A 24,775-nucleotide genomic window follows, 5' to 3' on the forward strand; every position below is an offset into this window, starting at 1 on the left:
AACAAGCAGCTCCAGAAAGCAGGGAGCAACGTGAGAACAGCAGGAAGCTTGAAAGCGGTGATAAAGATATGGACACCAAAATTGCATACTTTCACGTCTTCTTGTGTAAACCCAGGAGACGATGAGCAAGAAGCTGAGGAATCAAAGAAACTGAACATAAAGGAGGAAGTAGGAGTGGTTGATGAACTGGCCAGAGGGGGGAGTGTAGAGGAGGTCCCATATATGACCTGCACCCCTGCCCCCCATTGCGAGTTGCCAGTAAGGTACTCGCTGTGGTACGTGACGAATGAGGAGCAAATTAACCAACAGAGAGCCGCACTGGGACTCTGCCCCTTGTACGTAAGGAGATCAATACCGGTTGAAGCAGCCATAACGCGACAACCCTGGGCAGCACAATGCCCTATCAAACAGCCATACCAGCCACTGATATGAAATGAGGAATACCTGCACATGGTCCACGAGGAGACCCCTAAAGCCTTAATGGAAGGCCAATGAAAATAAACCAAGGGCCCGAGCAGCCCCGAGAACAAACAGACTTGGCTACTGAAAGCACGAATGCCAGTACTAGTAACTGCAAGGATAATGATAATGGATGCAGGGGAGAGTCACTGTTAAAACGTAAGAGAATGGTGCAATAAGACAAGATGGAAGCAACAGCCCCGCTGAATGTGTGTAAATAAGCTTGAAATGCAAGAGGCTAAGAAATCGATACTGCTTGCAATGCCTAGTAGAAGAGTAGAGCGGCAAGCGCCAACCACATATTTACCTCAATACTGCACAATGTACACGTGCGACTCCATTTTGTGAAAGCAGAAATGTACCCAGATGGCCAAAGGCCTGACAGGCCGAGTTTAGAAACCCAGCAAAGACAAGAGAAGGAGCAGAATCGAAACTCAACAAAGAGAGGCTTATGCCGGGGAGATCGAGGTCAACCAGAGAAGGGGAGGTGAGCATGAGCTCACGAGACTCCAATTTAGGAGAATACCAGCCCGCCCGTGAAGGCCAAGATAAGAGAGTCCCATGCAGGTGGCCAAGCGCACACAGAAATAAATGCACAAAAGGTTGGAAACTGAAGCAGATTCACGTTGAACCAACACGTGACCAGACAGGCGCGAAGATGTACCACCGCCTGATGTCATCCAGAACCAGAGGGTGCCATAACTTTTCCTGATAAGAGACTAAAGATCCGAGGCCATACCCAGCCAACTAATTGACACATAGCCCTAAAACACTGATTGATGGAAGGGAGGAAGGGTGAATCTTGGGACACTAGGCACCTGGGTGTCTACTCTGCATGCTGCTAATTAAAATGGAGATTTATGTTTAGGGGTGTAACTTGCCCAATCACAAGGGACCATGTAATCTAGAGTTCTATAAACAATGTAACCAATGAGACGTCGTACTTGTAGTGACGTCAATCACGTGTGTTGTAGAGGGAAGGGCGTAGACGCCCACCCGATGAGAGTTATCCAATCCACTTGCGTTATTTCCATATACAGATATAGCACCTAAACTTAAGTTACCTTTCCCAACCAATTGTATTGCATGATGATTTTTTGTAGAATTAGACGTCAATGTTGACGGATTTTGCCCATAAAAGAGGCTGTTTGACTAATGTTCGAGGAAGTCGGGGTAAGGCAGGTGTTCGGGATGCTGCTGATTTCCATAAACTGGTGTATGTATCATTAAATGGACTTCCCTTTGCCAATTTACAGAGTCCTGATTATTGAACCTTGCTGGAGTATGTGAATCCTGCACTCTGTCCTCGCATGGGGCAGTTATCTTGTATTACTAGTTTTCGAGGGTGAGTACTGACCAATGGGCCCGTCAGTAATTTCCTCTCCTCATCAACAAGAAGAATGCTGATTCCAGTAAAACCGCCAACAGAGAGGCCTTGGTCTCTTGTAGTCCACTGGTGATGGTTAGGAAGCAGAGCTTGCCTCTGTCTTGGATGCCTTCTACCTTCAATTCCCTGAGAGCAGACTTTGGAATAGTCTGTATTTCCAACAAGGTCCAGTGAATTTTTCTTCTTGCATCGAGTGTCAAAATATGAATCAATGGAGGATGAGGGTTCCCCTCCTTCTAAAGGCAAAATGCCACTCAGGTTTGACCCAAAGCCAGCCTGCTGTAAGGGGTCCAATCCAGGCTGTTGTAACAAGTGACCTTTGCCTTCTGACATCATATGCAGAGTGACTTGCCCGGAAGCAAATGCAGAGGCAGGAAGTTGAGGAAAGCACTAACAGAAACCAAGGTGATTATAACATCCTCTCTGCCTACCTCTCACCTCTGGCTATTCTAAATCCACCCAGCAAGTGATACATTAAAAGAAAACACTAGACCTACGCCACTACCAGCAGGAATCAGCCCTTGCAGGCTGTAGAGCACTTTACATTTCTATTCATTTGTATTAGAGAATGTGGTGCTGTACATAAGACCAAGACGGCAAATAGAGCGTACCCATTGCTGGGCCCTTTGAAGAGGAGCCAGTGGTTGCATTTGCCTTAGCGTCCACCCTCACCGCTGTCATATTGGAACAGTAGAAGAAGAGCAGTAGATGGGATCCCCTGTATTGTTCCTATACCACATTGAGTGTGTGAGAGACGTTATGCACTAAGACAGCCATACAGAATGTACTCTCACACAGAAAATGTGGAAGGATGCCACATGGAAGGATGCCAGCATGCATATACGGACATCATGGAATGTTAAGTGAAATCTGACAAGGGCAGAGTGATGATATGAAGAAGATATATAAACCTATGCTGAAATTATATAAAAACACGTAAGAGTAACAATGTAATTGAAGCACCAAGAGAAATATGTACCTAAGGCTTACGTAATCATGAATACAAAGGAGATGAAGTAACTTTCTGGTCAATAATTGTACAAACGCAGTAACGCAAGGTAGAAAGGAAACATAGATGCTTGCTATAGAGGAATATATGACGTGGCAAGGACGGCCATGAAAGGAAAATGGAGGCTGACTCATGTCGAATTCCACCAAGCTACCTCAGAGACAGATCAAGGTTGCAGAATCAAGAGAGGCTAGAAAGCTCTGTGTGCAGAACAACAGGAAGGCTATGTTGGCCTAGGATCAAGGATACTATTTTAAGGGATAATTGCAGGGCACAAGGGGAGTTAACAAGGATAAGCTATGAACGAAAGGCACATTTCTCTTAGATTAAAGAAGAAAACATCTGCAATGGCCAAATTATTGGACAATTAAAGGTTTATGAAATCTATGCAGGGTAGAGTGAGCGAGTCTCTAGAGGCCAAGAGGAGTAACAGCACCCTGCATAATTGAATCGAAGAGTAGTAAATAGGTCAAAATGGACAGATTTGTGGTCTCTTCAAGTCGAAAACAAGGGCTATTCATTAGAGCCTCAGACGAAGACAGTGGTGTGCTCACACTTCCTTGGATGTTCCAGGACAGTGGCCGGGCAGCAAGGTCAACTACACATGGCAGACTTTGGCTTATGGCCGACCAATGAGAGATGATGGACTAATTGGGAAAACGGGGAGTAGTCTGACAGGATTCAAACACCTAAGTTTCTTTCACGTACATGCTTCTAAAGAGTCGAAAGTCGAAGGTTGGGATAGCATGCCACCAAGTCAGTGGGTCTAAGGGGCAACCTAACATACAATGTTGTATAGACCAATCCACTCTGCTATAATCAGTACTATACGTATTTAGAGGTAGTTCAAGGTGTGTCCAACAGACAAGGGGCAGCTAATTATGTATTATTTTGTATATGTTATATACGTAGATATGTTCCCTTAACCGATCCCTTCCCTCAATAGGTTTTATCACTTGCCACATAGAATGGCGTCAGAGTGGACGCACGTTGGGTATAGGAGCACTATGTAATCGAGCTACTGTGTGAGTGTGCATGCATCATTCAGATGCCTGTCAGTTCTCTCTGCTTTATTAAATGAGAATAAAGTAGCACTTTGCCATATTCCTGGAGTCTGTCCGATGATTTGGTCTGAGATCATTATTTGTAATTCCATCTAGCACAAAAGATGCTTCAAGGTGTTAGAGCACAGCTTCACAATGGCCGAGTCGGGAGAGGGGAACAAAACACTAAACAGGGGGTTATTGGTAAATTTGGAACATAAAATTGAGACATCATACACTAACAGTTCATCAATGTTTTATTATATCCAGGTGGGGACAGGGTCGATGATTACCAGGGATGGATGAAAGTGCTGTACATCTCAGGCCCAAAGCCCTGTATAGTGGTTATAATCTGGGTTGCAGGAGGAAGGGTCTTCAAGTGGTAGGAAGCAAGCAGTGTAAAGGAGCAGAGGTGTGATGCACCACAAGGCGGGCGGGCGGGCGGGCAATGGAGACGTTCAGCAGGACCTCGGATTTCAGAGAGTGAAGGGGTTGTAGCAGGATACAGAGTGAGCCAGATTGGTGGGAGAGGGGGCAGTGCATACATTGATTTAAAGTACAGAAAAGGGATTTTAAAGAGACCATTGTTAGATATAAAGCCACCCGTGTGGCGGCAAGGGGCTGAGGTGGGCGGGGGACATGGGAGGTTAAAGCCAGTGTGAGTGGCAAAGTTCTGTACTTTGTTGAGTGCGGGAAAATGATAGCGGGGAGAGTCCAACGAGGAAGCTGGGGAAGTAGTCCAGTCTGCTTACGACAAGCGTGGAAGTCAGCGATAAAGTGGAGTGATAGGTAAGGTAGGTACAGGCTTTGTAGGAATTGAGGAGAGTAAATCCAGCAGCCATGGCAGCCGAGGTAACGAACAGTTCAAGGTTGAAGTCACTGTCACGATGACAGTATTTCAAGAGGACAGGTTCCCAGCTTTGGTTGACTTAGTAACGAGATCAAGGGGAAAACATTTAGGTGAGGTGAGATGGGGCGTGGCATTAGAAACCAGATGGAAGATCACATGGGCTATGAAGGTGCTGAATATTAGTCAGCGGAGAGCCATCCATCGACAGATGGCCGAGAGACAACTGGAGATGCAAGAAGATTGGTCGATCGGCATAGGAGGTCAAGGAGAAGGATATTTAGGTATCATCAGCGAATAGGTCGCAGAAGAATCAAGAGGAGGAGACAAGCTTGCCCAATGTGAAGAGGGAGGGACCAAGGACAGAACCTTGAGGAACATGAGACAGCAAATAGGTGATTGAAGAGGCAGGGAGTGATATAAGCAAGTGCAGTGCCGTGCGAGCCAACGAGACCGAGAGTCAGAAGGAAGGAAGTGGCATCTTTGATGTAATGTGTGGCATCATGAGCAGTGCTTGGCAGTGGACAAGTTATAAGGTTTTGATGTTTTACGCTACAACCACGCCAACCCTTTAACCAACATTTTCCCACTGAATAGATCCATATAGGCCATATGTACATAGACAAGACACTGTTGGTGGGAAAACACTGGGGACTTTATGTGGTAGCCATTTTCCTATGGAAGAGGATGGCGGCGCATGAGGCGTAACTATGTCAGAAGTAGAGTAGGGAGAGCGGGGGAGCTTTGGGTGGGGGCAGCGGCAGAAAGAGCGTGCCAATTGGTCAGCCCTTCAGCAGAGAACACAGGCATTATACCAACGTATAAAGCCCGTGCTCCTTGAGCCCTAATTGGTGGGAACAGTTTCCCAGAGCATTAATGGCAGGGCCAGAATCCCAACAGCTGCCCTTAGGAAGGAATTAGGAATAACAAGGGCTTGGACCATCTGGTGAAAATGTTGTCGAATTAATGGCCCACGTGGGTCAATGTGAACCAGCCGTAAGTGATGACGGAATCGATGCATTTAGAACTCCAAAGCAAAGATGGACCATTCATTGTTGCAGGGTTGACTTAATTCACTAATATGTCCAATACCTGGGACTGTTTTGGGTCTATGCAATAACGAGGTCCCAGAGGCTTCCCTAAAGATAATACCCACAAAGCTTGTCCAAACTCTGGGTGAATATCAGTACCTTTGATATCTACAGAAAGGTGCCTTCTTCAGACAATAGCTCACGGTGGATGGCTCACCTGGAGAGTTAAGGAATACCTACTAAAGGATATGTGTGTAAATCCGAAAAGCCAATCCAGTACAATGCCAAGGAATTGCAAGACATGTGATAATGCAATTAGTAATATACTGCTCAAATGTACAGGGAGGATAGCTCAGCAGCAAAGTGCTCGGAAACATGACGACACGAAGCAACAGAGGTTCGACCCCCGAATCTGCGCTTAGAAACCTCCGGGTATTAAGCGCGTTATAAAAACGCAACTAAGACGTATTCCTGTAACAGCGCCTCGATGCTCCAGGGCTGTATGAGCGCTTTAAAAATGCAAATAAATAAAATAAATTAATACCAATTACCATAACTTGATATATGATATGATATTTTGGGCCTCATCACGACCCTGGCGCTAAGTGAAAAACGATGGCGGTAAATGGTTACCGCCATCTTTTTCCGCCAGGTCCGATCATGACCTGTGACCGTTAACTACGATGCCATTAGCGGCATCGTAGTCAACGCTGCCGCCAACTGCGCCAAGGGTGCGCGCCCGCGTCCGCCCACACCGTACTTAGCGCCATGCCGGAAAGGTACGCAAATGCCGACCCAAGCGGACATGCACCTAACGCCATCACCCAGCCCGTTAAGTACCTTACCACCATGGTGCTAACAACGCCATCGCGAACCAACCGTAAAGGGCCATGTTAAGTGAATGCAGCTGCCACAGGTGCACTGAAACAGCACAGGTGAAGGCAATACAGACTCAGGAAGTACAAAAAGAGCCCACCCCACCCCTTCCCACACCCAGACACACACCACAATGATACCAATTCGAATGGCAATGTTGGGGCTGGAGGACCTGATAGCAATGCATGTGCTACAACAGCAACAACAACAACAACTACAACAACAACAACAACAACAACAACAGGCAGCACAGAGGAGACGCAGGAGGAGAAGGAGGGCAAGGCAGGCCCAGCAAGCCCCACCTGCACAGCCAGTGCCACCACGCAGGCAGCCCCCAATACCACGCATCAGAGCCAATCCATTCAACCTCACTGCTGAGCAGATCCACACCCTGTACCGTTTGGACCGGGACACCATCACCGCCATCGTAGACATGACACAACGACATCGTCAGCATGATAGAAAGTCCAACCGCCATCCCCCCCCTACTGAAGGTAGTGGCTGTACTCCACTTCCTGGCCACAGGCAGCTACCAGCACACAGTGGGGCACCTGCATGGCATTTCACAACCATTATTCTCGCAAACACTCATCCAAGTGCTCGATGCCCTCCTCAAGCACACAGACAACCACATCTCATTACCACGGACTGGCCAGGAGATAGCTAACACCAAAGTGGGTTTCCATGCACTAGCCGGCATACCCGGTTGCATTGGTGCCATCGACTGCACCCATGTGGAATTGGTGGTTCCACGTGCCGTGGAGGTACCGTACCGCAACCGGAAACAGTTCCACTCAATCAACGTGCAAATGGTCTGTGACTCCAACAAGATCATCACACATTGTTGTGCCCGATTCCCCGGATCAACCCATGATTCCATGGTCCTGAGGAACTCCACAATACCACGCTACATGGAGCGACATGCAGGCCCAAGATCCTGGCTACTCGGTGAGTCCAATGTAATGGAAGTGGGCAGGTGAATGACGTACCGATGCATACTCCACCTGGCTGAAAAGGGGGGGGGGATGCATACTCCACCTGGCTGAAAAGGGGGGGGGATGCATACTCCACCTGGCTGAAAGGGGGGGGGATGCATACTCCACCTGGCTGAAAGGGGGGGGGATGCATACTCCACCTGGCTGAAAGGGGGGGGGGATGCATACTCCACCTGGCTGAAAGGGGGGGGGGATGCATACTCCACCTGGCTGAAAGGGGGGGGGATGCATACTCCACCTGGCTGAAAGGGGGGGGGGATGCATACTCCACCTGGCTGTGAGTAACACGGAGAACGGAGACAGAGGATGGGCACTCACAATGCACACAACCCCTCTGCATACATTGGGTGATGGCATGCAAAACAGGCCATGGAAGCCATGAGCATATACAGGTAGCATTGTGTGAATAAATTAGGTCATGTAGATGTGAGCCAAATTAACAGTTGGATGCAAGCCATGATGGAACATCATGTTCTTGATCAGACAACATGACTGACACATACATTCTCGCCTACATACAGGTGATGCAGGCTATCCCCTGAAGAGTTGGCTCCTTACACCAGTCCGGAACCCGCAGAACCAGCACGAGGAGGACTTCAACCGTGCACATACACGTACTCGTGTGGTCATAGAGCAGACATTCGGCCTATTGAAGGCACGGTTCCGAAGCCTCAGTAGGTCTGGTGGGGCACTCCTGTATGGCCATGAGAAGGTGGCAAAGATCGTCATGGCATGTGTAATGCTACACAATATGTGCGTCAGGCAGAATGTGCCCCTGCCCCCTGACGCAGAACTACAACCACCTGACGATGAGGATGAGGAAGGAGCAGATGGGGCGGCACCCCATGGAGGAGGCGATGCACAGGAGGGGCGTGCAATGCGCCAAACTATCATCGACCACTGCTTCTAGCACACATGGCTGGTGTGTGTCACATGGTGACTGCACTTGGGGCACTGTGCGGCACCGGGACATGCACACTGTGGACTGTACACCAATAAAGCACACATGCGCAAAGAAAAATTCAACACACTCTGGGTTTTTTTTCAAGGTAAAAGTGTATTCAAGCCATGGAACGTCGTGACCCACCACCTCCCCCCTTAACTCCCCAACACACCTCCCCGCCACCCCCCTGCACACCCCAACACACCCACTCCCCCCTGCACCCTCCCCCCCCCCTGGAATCCCAACAAAGGTGTGAGTTAGTCTGTGCAGCAGTGTCTGAAGTAGGATTCCTACACTGTCCGGCCACTATTGGCAGCCCCCTCCACTGGCCCCCGGGGCACCCCTGCCTGTGCTGCGGAGGTTCCTCCCCGATCGGCGGATGGGGCTGCTCGGTGTCGAGCTGGCAACCAAGGAGGATCCTGCCTGCTCATTTGGACGCATGTCCCGAATTGTCTGCACAAGGTCAGTGATGGCGTGCCGCACAGCAGCAAGTTCCGCGCAGATGTCCTTTGTGGAGGACTCTATAGCGCCCTTCACTGTCTCAGCACATTTCTCCATTGCTGCACTTGACCCCCCACATTCTGCAACATGTTCTTCGAGCAGCGAGGAAAGTTGCTGCTGCCGGGTGACAATCGCCTCCAGGGAATGGTTGGTATTCTGGCCCATGGCTAATGGCAGTGGTATACCCATTGGGCTGATCACCCCCTGCAGCGGGGATGGAGTGGCTGGCCAATCGTCATCCTCTGGCTGACCCTGTGTGGCATCCGCATGCGGGCTGCTTAGGGACAGGTAGGGGGAATGAGGGTGGGCTGTGGGGCTTCTGACATCACTCTCCTCAAAGATCCCTGCTTCGCTATCGGAGGAGGCTGCAATGGCAGCAGTTTCCCCTATAGTGCTGCTTGCAGCAGAGGCTGTGCCTTCTGTGGGCATGATTTGTGTGATGTCTGGTGCTGCTGCTGCTTCTGTACTGCCTGCTGGGGTGGCTGTCTGTGCCCTGTCCTGTTTTCCTTGCATGGATTTTGGCTGCTGTGGGGTTTTCCTCGGGACGGCAGAGGTGGAGGGTTGTGGTGTTGGCACAGTTGTCCTGGCCCTCTTGGTGGGTGTGGAGGCAGTGGTGTCCTCTTCCTCAAGGTCGGAATTTGAGCCTGTGGTGGGACAAAGGAGGGAGAGTGTTATTGATGGGTCTGCGGACATTGGCCGGGCATTGTGGCGACTGGCATCTTATCAGTTAGTACATGTGGCACATTTCATGCAGGGGAAAAAAGTTGTCTCCCTTTTGTGTGGAAGTAGCATGGAGGTATGTGGGTGCCTGCAGTTAGGGTGTGCATACTGCATGTGTACAGGGTGCAGATCGGATGTATCTGTGGGCAGTCTCCTGCTGATGTGTTGCATTTACACTATGGGCCAACATTGTACTTCACATGAATGGACTTAGGTGAGATTTGCATGCCTTGATTTGAGCCACCTACCTGCATCGCCTGATGTCGGGGCTCCTCTCTCCATTCCTCCTACTCCTTCAATGCTCTGCATTCCGATTGTGGAGGCACAGATTTCCTCCCATGGCTGTAATTTAATAGGGGACTCCGATCCTCCCCCAGTTGCCATTGCCTGGTTCATGTTTGCTGATAGTATGCTCCTGACTCTGAGCCGGAGATCGTCCCACCGCTTGCGGCACTGTGTGACATTGCGGGGTGTTGTTCCCACGGCACTGACCCGCTGAGCTACCAGTGCCCATATGGCCTTCTTCTTGGATATGGCCGGTCTTGTCATTTGGTTGGAGAATACCACTGCGGCGTTCTCCTGGAGGGTTTCCGCTAGCATGGTAAGCTCCTCTCTGGAGAAGCGGTCTTGCCGCTGGCTGTCACAGGCTTTTTTCACCACTTTAGGCATTTTCCTGCAGGTAGAAGGTTGAAGCTGGTATTTGCGGGGTCTCAGGCTCGGATGTCCAGTGGTTGGGGAGGATGGCAATGGATTGTGTTTTTAAAGATGGCCGCCGTGCTCTTTCCCGTTCCGCCGCGGTGACGCTACTTCCGGTTCCGCTTATCTACGGTCAACGCTAATTGCGGTGACCGCTAACTACGGTCACCGCTATGTACGGTGGTCGGGGTGGCGGTGGTGCACCTTGCGCCGCATACGATGCCGGTAGGTGCCGTTTTGGGGGCATTACCGCCATGGCGCAGTTTACATTACCGCCATGGCGTAATGCTCGTGCGCGATGGGTCGTAATGTGGCGCACTTAAGCCATCGTCCCACGGCGTTAACGCTCATTACGCCATGGCGGTAATGACGGCGGATTACCGCCAGGGTCGTAATGAGGCCCTTTATCTCTATCGCGCTCGTCCACAAAGTGTTTCAGAGCGCGAAACTTATCGAAAATTGTTTTTTTAGATTTAGCCCGGGGAGCAGAGAAATTGAGGCTCTATTGTAAAATTGTTGGGTTAATATTATGTAAAAAAATGGCTGCACAGGTACGTTTATTTATGGCAATTGTTTGAATTATGAATTAATACATAAAAGTAACGTCATTTTGTAAGGCATCATTTTGTGAATACAATATATATATATTTTTTAACGAAATACAACATGAAGCGTGTCTTTTGGATGAACAGTTGGGTCAAACAAAGTCCTCCGCTCATGATTAGTTTGGTATATTAGGTCGCGCTTAAGTGCCACTTATAAGCCAAAACGATTGCATTGTAGTACAGCTAATAGGAAGATGGCATGGGATGTCAAAGACACACAGCCTGTGGGCGTTGCTTGATTATTTACCCACCCTTTGGCTGCTAATAGCCATGCCCATCCCTATGGCCATTCCCGCCCAGTACCTGCCCTTCCCTGCCCAAAACACACCCTCTTTGGTGGGATCTCTTTGAGCTAACTCTATTAAACAGTAACATCAAACGTTGTCCTGCCAGTGTTCTAAGCAATCTGCTTGGAATAAGCGGCAACTGTAAATGGTATTGGTGTAAGAAAAATGTCTTAACCAAGTGTGCCTTCAGCCACTTGATTTGTATCTGGGCACATGGACCAGAACAGATTCGAAAACATTGTGTTAAGACAAGAACTTTGAAAACTCTTCCTATACTCGAAATAGAAACAGGATGACTACATACCCCAGGATGCCTTGGTATGCTAACAGAATAAATGTGAACCTGCCAATCAATGGTGATTGGAGGAACCCCAAATGCAGTACAGTTTACACTCCCTTTCTATATCCTTCCATGGAGCCCCTGGTCGCGGGCTCACCCCTCGCTGTTTCCACGGCTTTGTTCCTCCTTCCCCCCTCCCTATTTCCCCTCCTCTCTCCCTACTTCCCCTCCTCCCTCCCTACTTCCCCTTTCCTCCCTACTTCCCCTTTCCTCTCTACTTCGCCTCCTCCCTCCCTCCTTCCACTCCTCCCTCCCTCCTTCCCCTCCTCCCTCCCTACTTCTCCTCCCTCCCTACTTCCCCTCCCTCCCTCCCTAATTCCCCTCCCTCCTTCCCTACTTCCCCCTCCCTACTTCCCCTCCTCCCTCCCTACATCCCTCCCTCCCTCCTTCCCCTCCTCCCTCCCTACTTCCCCTCCTCCCTCCTTCCCCTCCTCCATCCCTACTTCCCCTCCTTCCTCCCTAATTCCCCTGCCTCCCTCCCTAATTCCCGCCTCCCTACTTCCCCTCCTCCCTCCCTACATCCCTCCCTCCCTCCTTCCCCTCCTCCCTCCCTACTTCCCCTCCTCCCTCTCTACTTCCCCTCCCTCCCTACTTCCCCTCCTCCCTCCCTACATCCCTCTCTCCCTCCCTACTTCCCCTCCTCCCTCCCTACATCCCTCCCTCCCTACATCCCACCCTCCCTACTTCCCCTTTCCTCCCTACTTCCCCTCCTCCCTCCTTCCTTCCCCTCCTCCCTCCCTACTTCCCCTCCCTCCCTCCCTACTTCCCCTCCTCCCTCCCTCCTTTCCCTCCTCCCTCCCAACTTCCCCTTTCCTTCCTACTTCCCCTTTCCTCCCTACTTCCCCTCCTCCCTCCTTCCTTCCCCTCCTCCCTCCCTAATTCCCCTCCCTCCCTCCCTACTTCTCCTCCTCCCTCCCTCCTTCCCCTCCCTCCCTCCCTCCCTACTTCCCCTCCTCCGTCCCTACTCCCCCCCCTCCCATATTTCCCTCCATTTCTTGGATCCTTCCTCACCTTTTTCTCGTCTCTGGAAATGAGAATAAATCCATTGTTGTCGATGAGGTAACAGTCCAGGTCCTGTGGATAGAAGAGGCAGTGTGTTAGACGGGCCTTTCCCTTTTCCTAGCCCCCCTCCCCTCACATCCCCCTCCCACCCCTCCTCCCCCCCCCGCACCCTGCCTGACCCCTCCACTGCACTGAATCTGTAAGCTCCCAGGCGTTGCACCCAGCCCCATGCCGTCTGAAGGCACTATGAGGTCCACCGTCCAAGACAGAAAGCAGCAGCGGGTCTGGGTCTTCCAAGGGTGCATGATGAAGCATGGCTCAAAGCTTCACACACACGCCTTTCCCTGGAGAATACTCCCCCCCCCCTCCGCCCTCCCCCTCCCTGTGTGGACATGGAAGCAGCGTTAACAGGAGTTGAATGCTGCCTATCAGGTCTGGACTGGGGTTCCTTGGAAGACGAGCTAAACCTCATGCTCCGTATGGCTCTAGAATGTCGTAGCGGCCTGGCACCTTGGAATGACCCTGTCTGCTCTCCGTACCAGAGTCTGCTCTTTGCTTAATCCTGAGGGCAGCAGGTCGTGGCTGTTGTAGTCGGTTTATGAACAGTGATCTCTGTTATCTGGCCTTTCTGAGCACCAGGCCATTCTTCATCTGTTGATATCAGGCTTCTGCCAAGTGCTGCGTGCAATTGGCCAAAGCCATTTTCTCGTTTTCTGCACATTTGTCTTTCAAATCTGTCCATTTTGGCAGATTTGGTGGAACTGTGAATGGCTTGGTCGAATGTCAACCATTTCCAAGCAGCGAAAAAGCAGTTTAAAAGTATCTACATCTTCTAAAGCTTTGCAGAAGGCCAATGCATTTTCAAAATGGCAAAAATGGTGATCATTTGCCAAGTTAGGCTGAGCCGCAGAGCTCCCACGTTGGTACAGAGACCAATCACGGGCTCTGGTTTTGGATTCTTTGACGCTAAACCGGGATGAGAGGAGGATGGCCCTGAGCGGATTGGAATGGCTTGCACAAAATGGCTGCCAGGAGCCTTAGGAGTATCAGCTGATGAAGGTCTCTTCATCAGCCACCCCAACTCCCTCGTGGTGCCACTAAATTACCACCCTGACTGAGCCGTCTGTTGGTCGACCAGGTTGAGGGGGGCTGCACCATCAAAACAATGGGGACTCTTGACCTTGACTGTTGTTGCCATTGCTCTGGCGAGTGTCGTCTCCCATCCTCAGAACCACTGCCCTATCCAATTACTAAATCCCTGTGCTCTGCAGGTAAAGCTTTCCGTCATCACAGAAACAGCCTCTAAACAGGTTGGCAGGTCAGAGAAGAAAGCATGGCAGTGAAAGGGTGCCTGCTGCGCATGTGCGTCGGCATATCAATGAGTGGGTTCCACGCTTTGAAAGGGGGCAGTTTCGTTTGTGATCCCCTTGAATCTCTGCATTCTATGCTGGGCGCCATGGCTGTGAAGCACTCTACAGTCCCATTATCGGTGCGCCATGGCTGTGAAACACTCTACAGTCCCATTATCTGCGCATCATGGCTGTGAAGCACTCTACAGTCCCATTATCTGCGTGTCATGGCTGTGAAGCACTCTACAGTCCCATTATCTGCGCAGAATGGCTGTGAAGCAGTCTACAGTCCCATTATCTGCGCGGCATGGCTGTGAAGCATTCTACAGTCCCATGATCTGCGCAGCATGGCTGTGAAGCAGTCTACAGTCCCATTATCTGCGCGTCATGGCTGTGAAGCACTCTACAGTCCCATTATCTGCGCAGCATGGCTGCGAAGCAGTCTACAGTCCCATTATCTGCGCGGGATGGCTGTGAAGCATTCTACAGTCCCATTACCTGCGTGCCACTGCCGTGAAGCACTCTACAGTCCCATTACCTGCGTGCCACTGCCGTGAAGCACTGTACAGTCCCATTATCTGTGCGGCATGGCTGTGAAGCACTATACAGTCCCATTATCTGCGTGCCACATCCGTGAAACACTCTACAGTCCCTTTATCTGCGCCCCACAGCCATGGAGCACTCTACAGTCCCACTATCTGCGTGTCATGGCTGTGAAGCACTCTACAGTCCCATTATCTGCACGCCACGGCCGTGAAGCCCTCTACAGTCCCATTATCTGTGCGGCATGGCTGTGAAGCACTCTAGAGTCCCATTATCTGCGCGCCACAGCCGTGAAGCACTTTACAGTCCCATTATCTGTGCGCCACAGCCATGAAGCACTCTACAGTCCCATTATCTGCCTGTCATGGCTGCGAAGCACTCTACAGTCCCATTATCTGCGTGCCACAGCCGTGAAGCACTCTACAGTCCCATTATCTGCGTGCCACTGCCGTGAAACAATCTACAGTCCCATAATCTGCACGCCACGGCCGTGAAGCACTCTAGAGTCCCATTATCGGTGCTCCATGGCTGTGAAGCACTCTACAGTCCCATAATCTGCGCGCCACGGCCGTGAAGCACTCTAGAGTCCCATTATCGGTGCTCCATGGCTGTGAAGCACTCTACAGTCCCATTATCTGCGCGCCATGGCTGTGAAGCACTCTACAGTCCCATTATCTGCGCTGCATGGCCGTGAAGCACTCTACAGTCCCATAATCTGCGTGCCACAGCTGTGAAACACTCTACAGTCCCATTATCTGCGCGCCATGGCTGTGAAGCACTCTACAGTCCCATTATCTGCGCTGCATGGCCGTGAAGCACTCTACAGTCTCATTATCTGCGCTGCATGGCCGTGAAGCACTCTACAGTCCCATAATCTGCACACCGCGGCCGAGAAGCACTCTAGAGTCCCATTATAGGTGCTCCATGACTGTGAAGCACTCTACAGTCTCATTATCTGCGCTGCATGGCCGTGAAGCACTCTACAGTCCCATAATCTGCACACCGCGGCCGAGAAGCACTCTAGAGTCCCATTATCGGTGCTCCATGACTGTGAAGCACTCTACCGTCCCATTATCTGCGCTGCATGGCCGTGAAGCATTCTACAGTCTCATTATCTGCGTGTCATGGCTGTGAAGCACTCTACAGTCCCATTATCTGCGTGCCGCGGCCGTGAAGCACTCTACAGTCCCATTATCTGCGTGCCACTGCCGTGAAGCACTCTACAGTCCCATTATCTGCGTGCCACAGCGGTGAAACACTCTACAGTCCCATAATCTGCACGCCACAGCCGTGAAGCACTCTAGAGTCCCATTATCGGTGCTCCATGGCTGTGAAGCACTCTACAGTCCCATTATCTGAGCAGCATGGCCGTGAAGCACTCTACAGTCCCATTATCTGAGCAGCATGGCCTTGAAGCACTCTACAGTCCCATTATCGGTGCTCCATGGCTGTGAAGCACTCTACAGTCCCATTATCTGCGCTGCATGGCCGTGAAGCACTCTACAGTCTCATTATCTGCGCTGCATGGCCGTGAAGCACTCTACAGTCCCATAATCTGCACGCCACGGCCGTGAAGCACTCTAGAGTCCCATTATTGGTGCTCCATGGCTGTGAAGCACCCTACAGTCCCATTATCTGCGTGCCATGGCTGTGAAGCACTCTACAGTCCCATTATCTGCGCTGCATGGCCGTGAAGCACTCTACAGTCCCATTATCTGTGCGGCATGGCTGTGAAGCACTCTACAGTCCCATTATCTGAGCAGCATGGCCGTGAAGCACTCTACAGTCCCATTATCTGCGCTGCATGGCCGTGAAGCATTCTACAGTCCCATTATCTGCGCGCCATGGCTGTGAAGCACACTACAGTCCCATTATCTGTGCTGCATGGCCGTGAAGCACTCTACAGTCCCATTATCTGCGTGCCGCGGCCGTGAAGCACTCTACAGTCCCATTATCTGCGCTGCATGGCCGTGAAGCACTCTACAGTCCCATTGTCTGCGCGCCATGGCTGTGAAGCACTCTACAGTCCCATTATCTAGGAGTAAAGGATAATCCCAGGAATCATCTCCTGGAACTATGCTATTGACCCAGGAAAACTCATGGCAGCAGACCATGCTTATTACATATGTGTCTAGAAATGCAGCAAAGCACATGGAGGAAACCCAGGATCAAATGCCTGCTCTGCAACACCCTCTGTTAGTGTGCATGGAGACGGCTAATTCTCACTGCACTGGTGCAGTGGGGCTACTTCTCAGGTGCCTCAGCCCCTCAGAGAAGACCGTGCTGCTTAGGGGCACACGCGAGTTGGCCAGGATAGGCCTAATGCCACCTGCTGTGCTACTTGTTCCTTGTACGCTGCTTCCTGGCCGCCAGACGAAAGAGCAGAAGGTGCAGGAGTGCAAATGAAACTCAACGCACTCATTAGTAACCGGTACATCCTTCGCTGTTCCTTCCCTCCCCTCGCCCTCTTCTGCCCGCTGGGCGCCTTCGTGTAACCCTGCGCTATTGGCTCTCCCTTTCCTTGTGCCATCTCCTCCCGCCCCCGCCCCTACCTGTAACGTCTACTTCTGGTGCCCCGCTCCAGCGACCCCTGCCAGCGCCCTCCCTTCTTCTGCTTTTGCATTAGGTACACTCCTCTTCCTTCACCTTCCTTTTCTGGTGTGCCCTATCCTCACTGTGACTCACAACCATGAGCCTTTCACTTCTTGTGCAATCCCTTTCCTAGACCTTTTTTTGCCTTTGACATTTCGTCACTAATGTGAATGATTTTTGGTTTAACACGATCACAAAAAAAAGAACCTTCGAGTCCTTCAATCATTCGTCTCATTCCCAGGTCATCTTCTTGTTGTGCCCCTCCGTGTAATCCTGCCCTCTTTTGCCCTCCTTCTCCTGGGGCCTTCCTCATGGCATCCCTTGCTGGGACTGCTTCTTCCTATAAATGCCTCCCCCTTCTTTGTCATTGTGTAGTAGCCCTCCCATGCCACTGCCAGGGTCGCACTGGGGCGTAAGATTGTCTCGGGCACCAATCAAAAAGTGGCCCAAAGTTACACTCCTTTTGTGACAGACTGTTTGAGTAGTGGCCAAGGGGAGGTTTTGGATAGAATGTGAGGCAAAGGGTGCATTTTAAAGAATTTATATTCAGTAACACTGGCCAAAAGGAGTGAAGTAAAAAAATCTAAAAGTGGCCCACACTAGCATTTTGTGTTTTTGGTTCGGGCATTGCCCTGTAGGCCAGTCGGAGCCTGGCCAGGACTGCACCTTCTTGCAAACTCATCATTGTTTGGCCTACCCTTATGATGCGGTTACCCCTTCCGGAAGCACTTTCTAACTTCACCCACTTCCTGCGTCTTTTCTGTCCGCCATTGTGCATGGCACTTTCCAATGATCTGTTATCCCCCCTTCTTCTACCACAAGCCTCCAACTATAAGCCCTCCTTCCTGTCATCACACTTCGTGTGCCATCTTCCGACTGTGACCTTTGCTCTCCGAATCGTGTCCTTCTGATGTCATTCATTCTTCTTAGGCTACCCCCCTACTCATGATATCTCGCATTTCTGTACTCATCCTTCCAGTCCCCTCCCGCCCCCTGAGTTTGCCATGCCCTGCCCAGTGCACCTTGAGGAATAGGCACTTCACACCTTACCTCCTCCTCACAGCTCAGCGGGCACGCTCCGTCCACGTTGCTGCACTGAAACAAACAAGACAAGAGGGAAGTGCTGATGAGGACAGTCCCAAAGTATTGACCTGCATTTATCAAACAATCTCTATCAGGAGGACCATGGAGGCCTCAGGACGGCATTAGACATGCCTGGCCCTTCTATAAAGATGCCCGTGGAGATCTCGGGATGGCATTGGATAGGCCTGGCCCTTCTATAAAGATGCCCATGGAGGTCTCGGGATGGCATTGGATAGGGCTGGCCCTTCTATAAAGATGCCCATGGAGGTCTCTGGGTGGCATTGGATAGGGCTGGCCCTTCCATAAAGATGCCCATGGAGGTCTCGGGGTGGCATTGGACACGCCTGGCCCTTCTATAAAGATGCCCGTTTGAAGTCTCGGGATGGCATTGGATAGGCCTGGCTCTTCTATAAAGATGCCCATGGAGGTCTCGGGGTGGCAATGGATAGGCCTGGCCCTTCCATAAAGATGCCCAATGGAGGTCTCTGGGTGGCATTGGAAAGGCCTGGCCCTTCTATAAAGATGCCCGTGGAGGTCTCAGGGTGGCATTGGATAGGCTTGGCTCTTCTATAAAGATGCCCATGGAGGTCTCGGGATGGGATTGGACATGCCTGGCCCTTCTATAAAGATGCCCATGTAGGTCTCTGGGTGGCGTTGGACATGCCTGGCCCTTCTATAAAGATGCCCATGTAGGTCTCTGGGTGGCGTTGGACATGCCTGGCCCTTCTATAAAGATGCCCATGGAGGTCTCGGGGTGGCAATGGATAGGCCTGGCCCTTCCATAAAGATGCCCAATGGAGGTCTCTGGGTGGCATTGGAAAGGCCTGGCCCTTCTATAAAGATGCCCGTGGAGGTCTCAGGGTGGCATTGGATAGGCTTGGCTCTTCTATAAAGATGCCGGTGGAGATCTCGGGATGGCATTGGATAGGCCTGGCTCTTCTATAAAGATGCCCATGGAGGTCTGGTGGTGGCATTGGATAGTCCTGGCCCTTCTATAAAGATGCCCATGGAGGTCTCGGGGTGGCATTGGATAGTCCTGGCCCTTCTATAAAGATGCCCATGGAGGTCTCAGGTGGCATTGTACATGCCTGGCCCTTCTATAAAGATGCCCATGGAGATCTTGGGATGGCATTGGACATGCCTGGCCCTTCTATAAAGATGCCCATGGAGATCTCGGGTGTCATTGGATAGGCCTGGCTCTTCTATAGAGATCTCGGGATGGCATTGGATATGCCTGGCACTTCTATAAAGATCACTGTGGAGGCATCAGCATAGCATTGAATAGGCTTGACCCTTGAAGTAGGAACATGGCAAAAGGGTTGCGGGCATGGCCATCTGTGATGTGCAGATTCCTTAGCCCCTTTGGACATATGCCCTCACTCCTCTTTTCACCCTTTTGACATTGACTTGTGCACAGGGTGCACGTGCAAATGTAAGACGACTTTTGCAAACCACTCTTGCATCTTTCTACCTAACATGGACAAATGTTGTTCTCAATTTGTATATACTGTGGTGCTGGCCATTGGTGTGTTTTTTAGGCCAGTAGACCTCATCCCAGAAGTTAGACTTCCCATGGAAAATGTCAATTTGTATTTTGGGGGGGACAGCCTAACCTTTTGGACAACCATTGTCTTTTTCCCACTACCTGACTGAGCTATCGCTGACACTTTGGGGGTTTATTGAATTTTACTGAGCGTTTTATTTTTATATGTTAGGCTATATGATGTTTTGTTATGTGGCTGGGAGTCATATCGCTCCCCACTGCCATTTGCATGGTCTCCAGGCGCTTTAGCAGATCTGAAAGGGAGGGGTGGGTTAGGTTTGTGGGAAGAGTGGGAAAATGCAAGGTAGCTTTGCTGCTGTGTTGATGCGTGCAGATCGGAAGTACCCGGGTACTGTGTGCAGGGCTGTTGCTAAGTGATCTGTGCCGAGGGCGCTGACACTTTTGTGTATAACAGCAAAATGTTGATCACATTTCAGTTGTGATCACTAGAAGCAAACTGATGTATTTGTGTTGGAAGGTCTCTGCCTGCAAAGTCAGAACCTGGGTTTGCATTCTGCTGCACTGTTTTCTGTGTGATTGCCACAGTGGCTTCAAGCCCACTGCAGTGGGGTGGCCCGAGTTACCCTTGGGACCTGATTGGCCACCCCAGGTGCCACTATGTGTATGTGTGTGTGCGCACGCGCTCGTACTACATGCCACTCCTGCATGCGTCAGTGCCCCACTTGGGCTTCCCCAGTCAACAGAGTCTGGACACGCCACTGGCCCACTGGGTACCAGTGCCCCCTTGCAGAGGAATGTGTGCCCCAAATCGTGGTGTGTAGATTGCCCACGATAACATCATGTCCAGGCAGGGCTGGGATATGCCCGCGCCCTCAACTGGTGTCCACTTACATCAGCATCACTTGGCTAGGAGACAGGGAGCAGGGTGTCAGCCATGCAAAGGAGTGCAGCATGCAGCAAAAAAGAGAGAAAGACAGGGAGAGAAAGACACAACCATGAGCAAAAGAGTCACTAAGAACGACAGCCATCTGGCACTGCAAGGTGGCAAGTGGGGCAGAGAACAAGCCGCAGCAACCTTTCTCTGTCATCTTTACACCTCCTGTGTCTTCCAACATTCAACCCACCATACTGCCATCCATCACCCCAACCCTCTGCTGCCTATTTTGAAAAATATTTGCAAAGAGCTTGGGGTTGGTCACCCTGAGTTACCTGGGGGAACCCAGATGTGGACCCCCTGCTCACTGTGCTCAGAGAGGCACAGCTCCACCTCACTGATGAGGCCCAACAAGGCTGAAACACGTGTTGCTGTTGGTACTCTTGTTCAGAAGGGAATTGCCATAGCATTTCGTTGCTGGACTGCCCATGTGGGCGGGACAAATACTAATATGCAAATAGGTATTTCCCATATGTGAAAGGTACAGTGAGCAAAAAGCGATGGCTGCAGACTCTCAAAGTGGGAAACAACCACAGAACAGGTTATCATGCCATGTTCCGTCTGGAGAGGAGTGCCTGTTACCTTTTTTGAAAAAACCCTCTGCAGACCACTGCTTCATTTCACAAAGGTTCCCTGCCAGCTTGCAATAATGAGGCGCACTCCTCGCTGCCTCTCGGGCCGGATCAGACGAAGAATCAGGGAACAGGTACAGAGAGCTCCAGGCAGGACACATCTTGGCCCTTTGTTTTTGTAGATGAGAAGTTTAATTGATGGCAGCGCTGTTCATGAACAGTGCTGGCAGGCAAGAATGGAGCAGGTGCTGGCCAGAAAGAGGACCGCCCCCCACCCCTCCCGGTAGGAACCCGAGGCACAATGTGGCGATGGTGGCATTAGGTAATACTGATATGACCACCATAACCAGCTATCTACGACCAAATCAAGACTTTCAACCAGGACAATAGACGATTGCCTGAGACTGCGGTCAGGATCGGGGTACGGGTTGGAGCACATGGACCATGCAATCCTTCCAGGAGGCTACTAGCCAACTGCAATAACACCGGAGCCAAACCGTTACTCTCGGAAAAGCAATGTCCTCCATAAGGATCGGTATATACCGCACCCACCCCAGCTCTCCCAGGGGTCCCCCTCTCCTTACAGGCAATGCAGGTGCCTAGGGGAGCCCCTAGGTCTGAGGAGGCAGGTGTCAGGCTAGGCCACACATATTCAGAGGAACATGTGCCTGGAATGGGAGGAGCCTGCCTGCACAAGGGAAAGCCCCAGGACATCATGAAGTCTACCCTCTCCCGGAGACTCCGCCAAAAAGACTTTAAAATAGGCAAGACTTCATCGGGCGGCAATTCACGTAAATAGGGAATCATAACCTACAAGCTGCTGACATGATAGATGTGGCTTTGGCTAGAACGTGGGGACCGCGTGCACCATTTTAGCCTACCGTGCTTTCTTGGTGAATACCATAACCTTTTTGGACAAATTGTTGCTCTTTTGTTTCAATTCTTCTCATGTTTTTCATTCTTATTCACACCTTCCTTATTCTGGGAGGCTGATTAAGTGCCTTTCTTCTCTCTCTTGTTAATTGCTACTTTCCTCCTCTATTTCCTTGTTTTTTACAAGCACCTTTCCTTTCCTATTTTCCCAGCAGCACCCCCTTAGTTCGCTTGCCCAATGGCTAAACCTACCCCTGAAATCCATTCCTGCCTCTTAGGTTTCTTCTCTTTAACTTCCCATGCTTTCTCCTTCTCAATTTCCCCCTGTCATCCCATCTTCCCCAATTACATATGCTAAGTTTGACCTGTTTCTTCATCCTGATAAGTCATCCTCATGGCCATTTGTCAAACTAGTAAAATCTTTTAATTAGTCATGTAATCCGGTATATCCTACACCCTAACAGAATTGTAAGCAGCCATCCTTACCCTCAGACCCAGCCTCTCCTCTTCTAGAATTCTGCAGGTTCTCTGTGAGAGGAAACATCTCAAGAAATGAGAAGGGTGACCTCTGAACCCCAAAGTAGCAACCAATGTCGAAGTTAGTTTATGCCCAAATCCAAATCCTGAGGCTGCATGTATGAGTCTATATGGTTCATGGTTACTAACAGTATAAAAGTAAGTGTGGGTGGTGAGGAAAATGAAATAAACCCAAGCTCATTGTTCATTATGTACTCAGTGATTCAAGAAGTACTTAGTGATTCAAGCATACAAGCCTTTTACTAAAGATATATTTGAAAAATATAAAGGTCTGTGATCATTCTTAGGTTCCCAAAATGCTCTTTGTAATGCAAAGCAGCCAGGAACACACATTGGTGCTATTTGTCCATTGCCCTTTCTTGTAGGGGTATGTTAAAGACTACAACAATAGTGTACCCAATTGTCCATGTTGGAATGGATAACCTTCTATCCGAAAATAATGTATATACCTGTGCTTTGCTCAGTAAGACAAGTGTAACATTTGTTATTCCGACTACAATATATACTGGAAGTGATCATTATAAATTAACATTGTAAAAACTTGAAAATAGCCAGTTTACAGTGTTAGTACAATTAAATGATTTCGTTTATGTAATAGTTTCTTTTGGTGGGAATACACACCATTCTGACCCTGAAAACCTCCTTCCTTTTTGGAAAGGGTCTTGATCAGATTAAAACCAATGATATGTCTCTTCTGTGAGCACCAAGGCAATGTTTATGTGTGTGTGCTGTGCACTGATTGGCTAAAACAAAAACAAAAGTTGATGCCTGGAATGTGTTGAATAAATCATAATCACAGGCACAGCTCTGGACAACCATCCAGAACATCGTTTTTCAGCCTGCCAAGCCATTGCAGAAGGGGAAATACTATATGCAAATCAGGCTTGGTCCTACTCCAAAAGGGGCAGTCCAGCCCAAACTGCTAGGTCACATCCCTTTTGCACGAGAAACCACACACATCCCTAGACATGTTTCAGACTTGTTGGGCGTCATTAGTGAGGAGTAGCTTGGGTCACTGATTGGCTGGCAGTGCTTCACATTAATGAGTGTATGCAAAAACACTAATAATTAATCTTAGTACTCCATGGGGGGCTGGGGGAGGGGTTTGCTGGTATTTCTGACTGTTGTTTGCCAGTGGGGGACTGCTTTACTTCCAGCTCTGGGCTGGAGGTAAATCAGGTAACTCCCACCGGCAAACTTGTAGTTTGCCAGTCCGGCAAAGTGCCAGTAAACGTTATTACCGGCAATTATTTTCCAGACTGGCAAACTTATAATGATCGCCAGTGTCTCATGATGACGTGGTGCAGAATCCCCTAGTCAATAGAAGGCACTTCTTAGGCACTGACTAAGCAAGCAAACTGATTTCAAAATGTGTCAAGCATTTACTAAGCCCTACTCACGCATCCTAAGGGCACGGAAAATGTAAATAAGTTAAGTAGGCAGCGGACATTTCCTAAGCTGTTTACTCGATGCTTAGAGAAATAATGAGTTGCTTGCAGAAGAAAAGTGCTTATCACTGTCTGGGGACTGTTATTGAAACATTCCAATTGCTTGGTAAGTGCTTCAGAAATATTAGTCAATTCTTTCTTTGTGTAGGGTTAACACCACCGGCATATCTTGGCTATAGCTTACGTCGTTTGTGGATAAGACAGGGTGGAGGGCTGATATTGTGAACTGGATCTCAGACCCATGGATCCCTAGCTACGATTTCCGATTGGCCTCTGCTGTTCCCCAAACTAGGAACCACCTGCATGACCCCTCTCATATGCTTGGTTTCAAGCTATGGGTTGGCCCTGCAATGGGATTCAATCCACACTCAACTTGATTCTTCTCCCTCCATAGCGTACGTTCCCAATAGCAACAAGCCAGCACTGTCCAACATCCAAGCTTGGGTGCACTAAAGCTGCCTGTAATTAAATAGATCCCAGAGGTAAGTGATGGCGCCGCCCACGGCTTGGTTAAATATTGTTATTCCTGATGCTGGGACTCGCGTTGGCGGGCATCGTGTGGCTTTGGTCTTTTATGGTTCCTTCTGCCAAATGGGGGT

The 24,775-nt window shown here is 50.1% G+C and overlaps 1 protein-coding gene across 6 annotated transcripts in view; it reads right to left on the reverse strand.

The window, feature by feature from the left end:
• CACNA2D4 (calcium voltage-gated channel auxiliary subunit alpha2delta 4) overlaps positions 1–24,775 on the reverse strand; it is a 1,390,363-nt gene that overhangs the window by 181,779 nt on the left and 1,183,809 nt on the right. For 3 of the 6 annotated variants that reach the window (XM_069628636.1, XM_069628637.1, XM_069628634.1), the window contains 3 exons: positions 20,704–20,718; positions 18,276–18,320; positions 12,751–12,813 (listed from right to left, as the gene is read on the reverse strand). In XM_069628636.1, the coding sequence (XP_069484737.1) occupies positions 12,751–12,813; positions 18,276–18,320; positions 20,704–20,718 (123 nt within the window). The remainder of the gene's footprint in view (positions 1–12,750; positions 12,814–18,275; positions 18,321–20,703; positions 20,719–24,775) is intronic. The other 3 variants (XM_069628639.1, XM_069628635.1, XM_069628638.1) reach the window with 1 other exon arrangement.

The sequence above is a fragment of the Ambystoma mexicanum genome, chromosome 12 (assembly GCF_040938575.1).
Source record: "Ambystoma mexicanum isolate Mex_15411 chromosome 12, UKY_AmexF1_1, whole genome shotgun sequence".
In the NCBI taxonomy this organism is placed as follows: Eukaryota; Metazoa; Chordata; class Amphibia; order Caudata; family Ambystomatidae; genus Ambystoma; species Ambystoma mexicanum.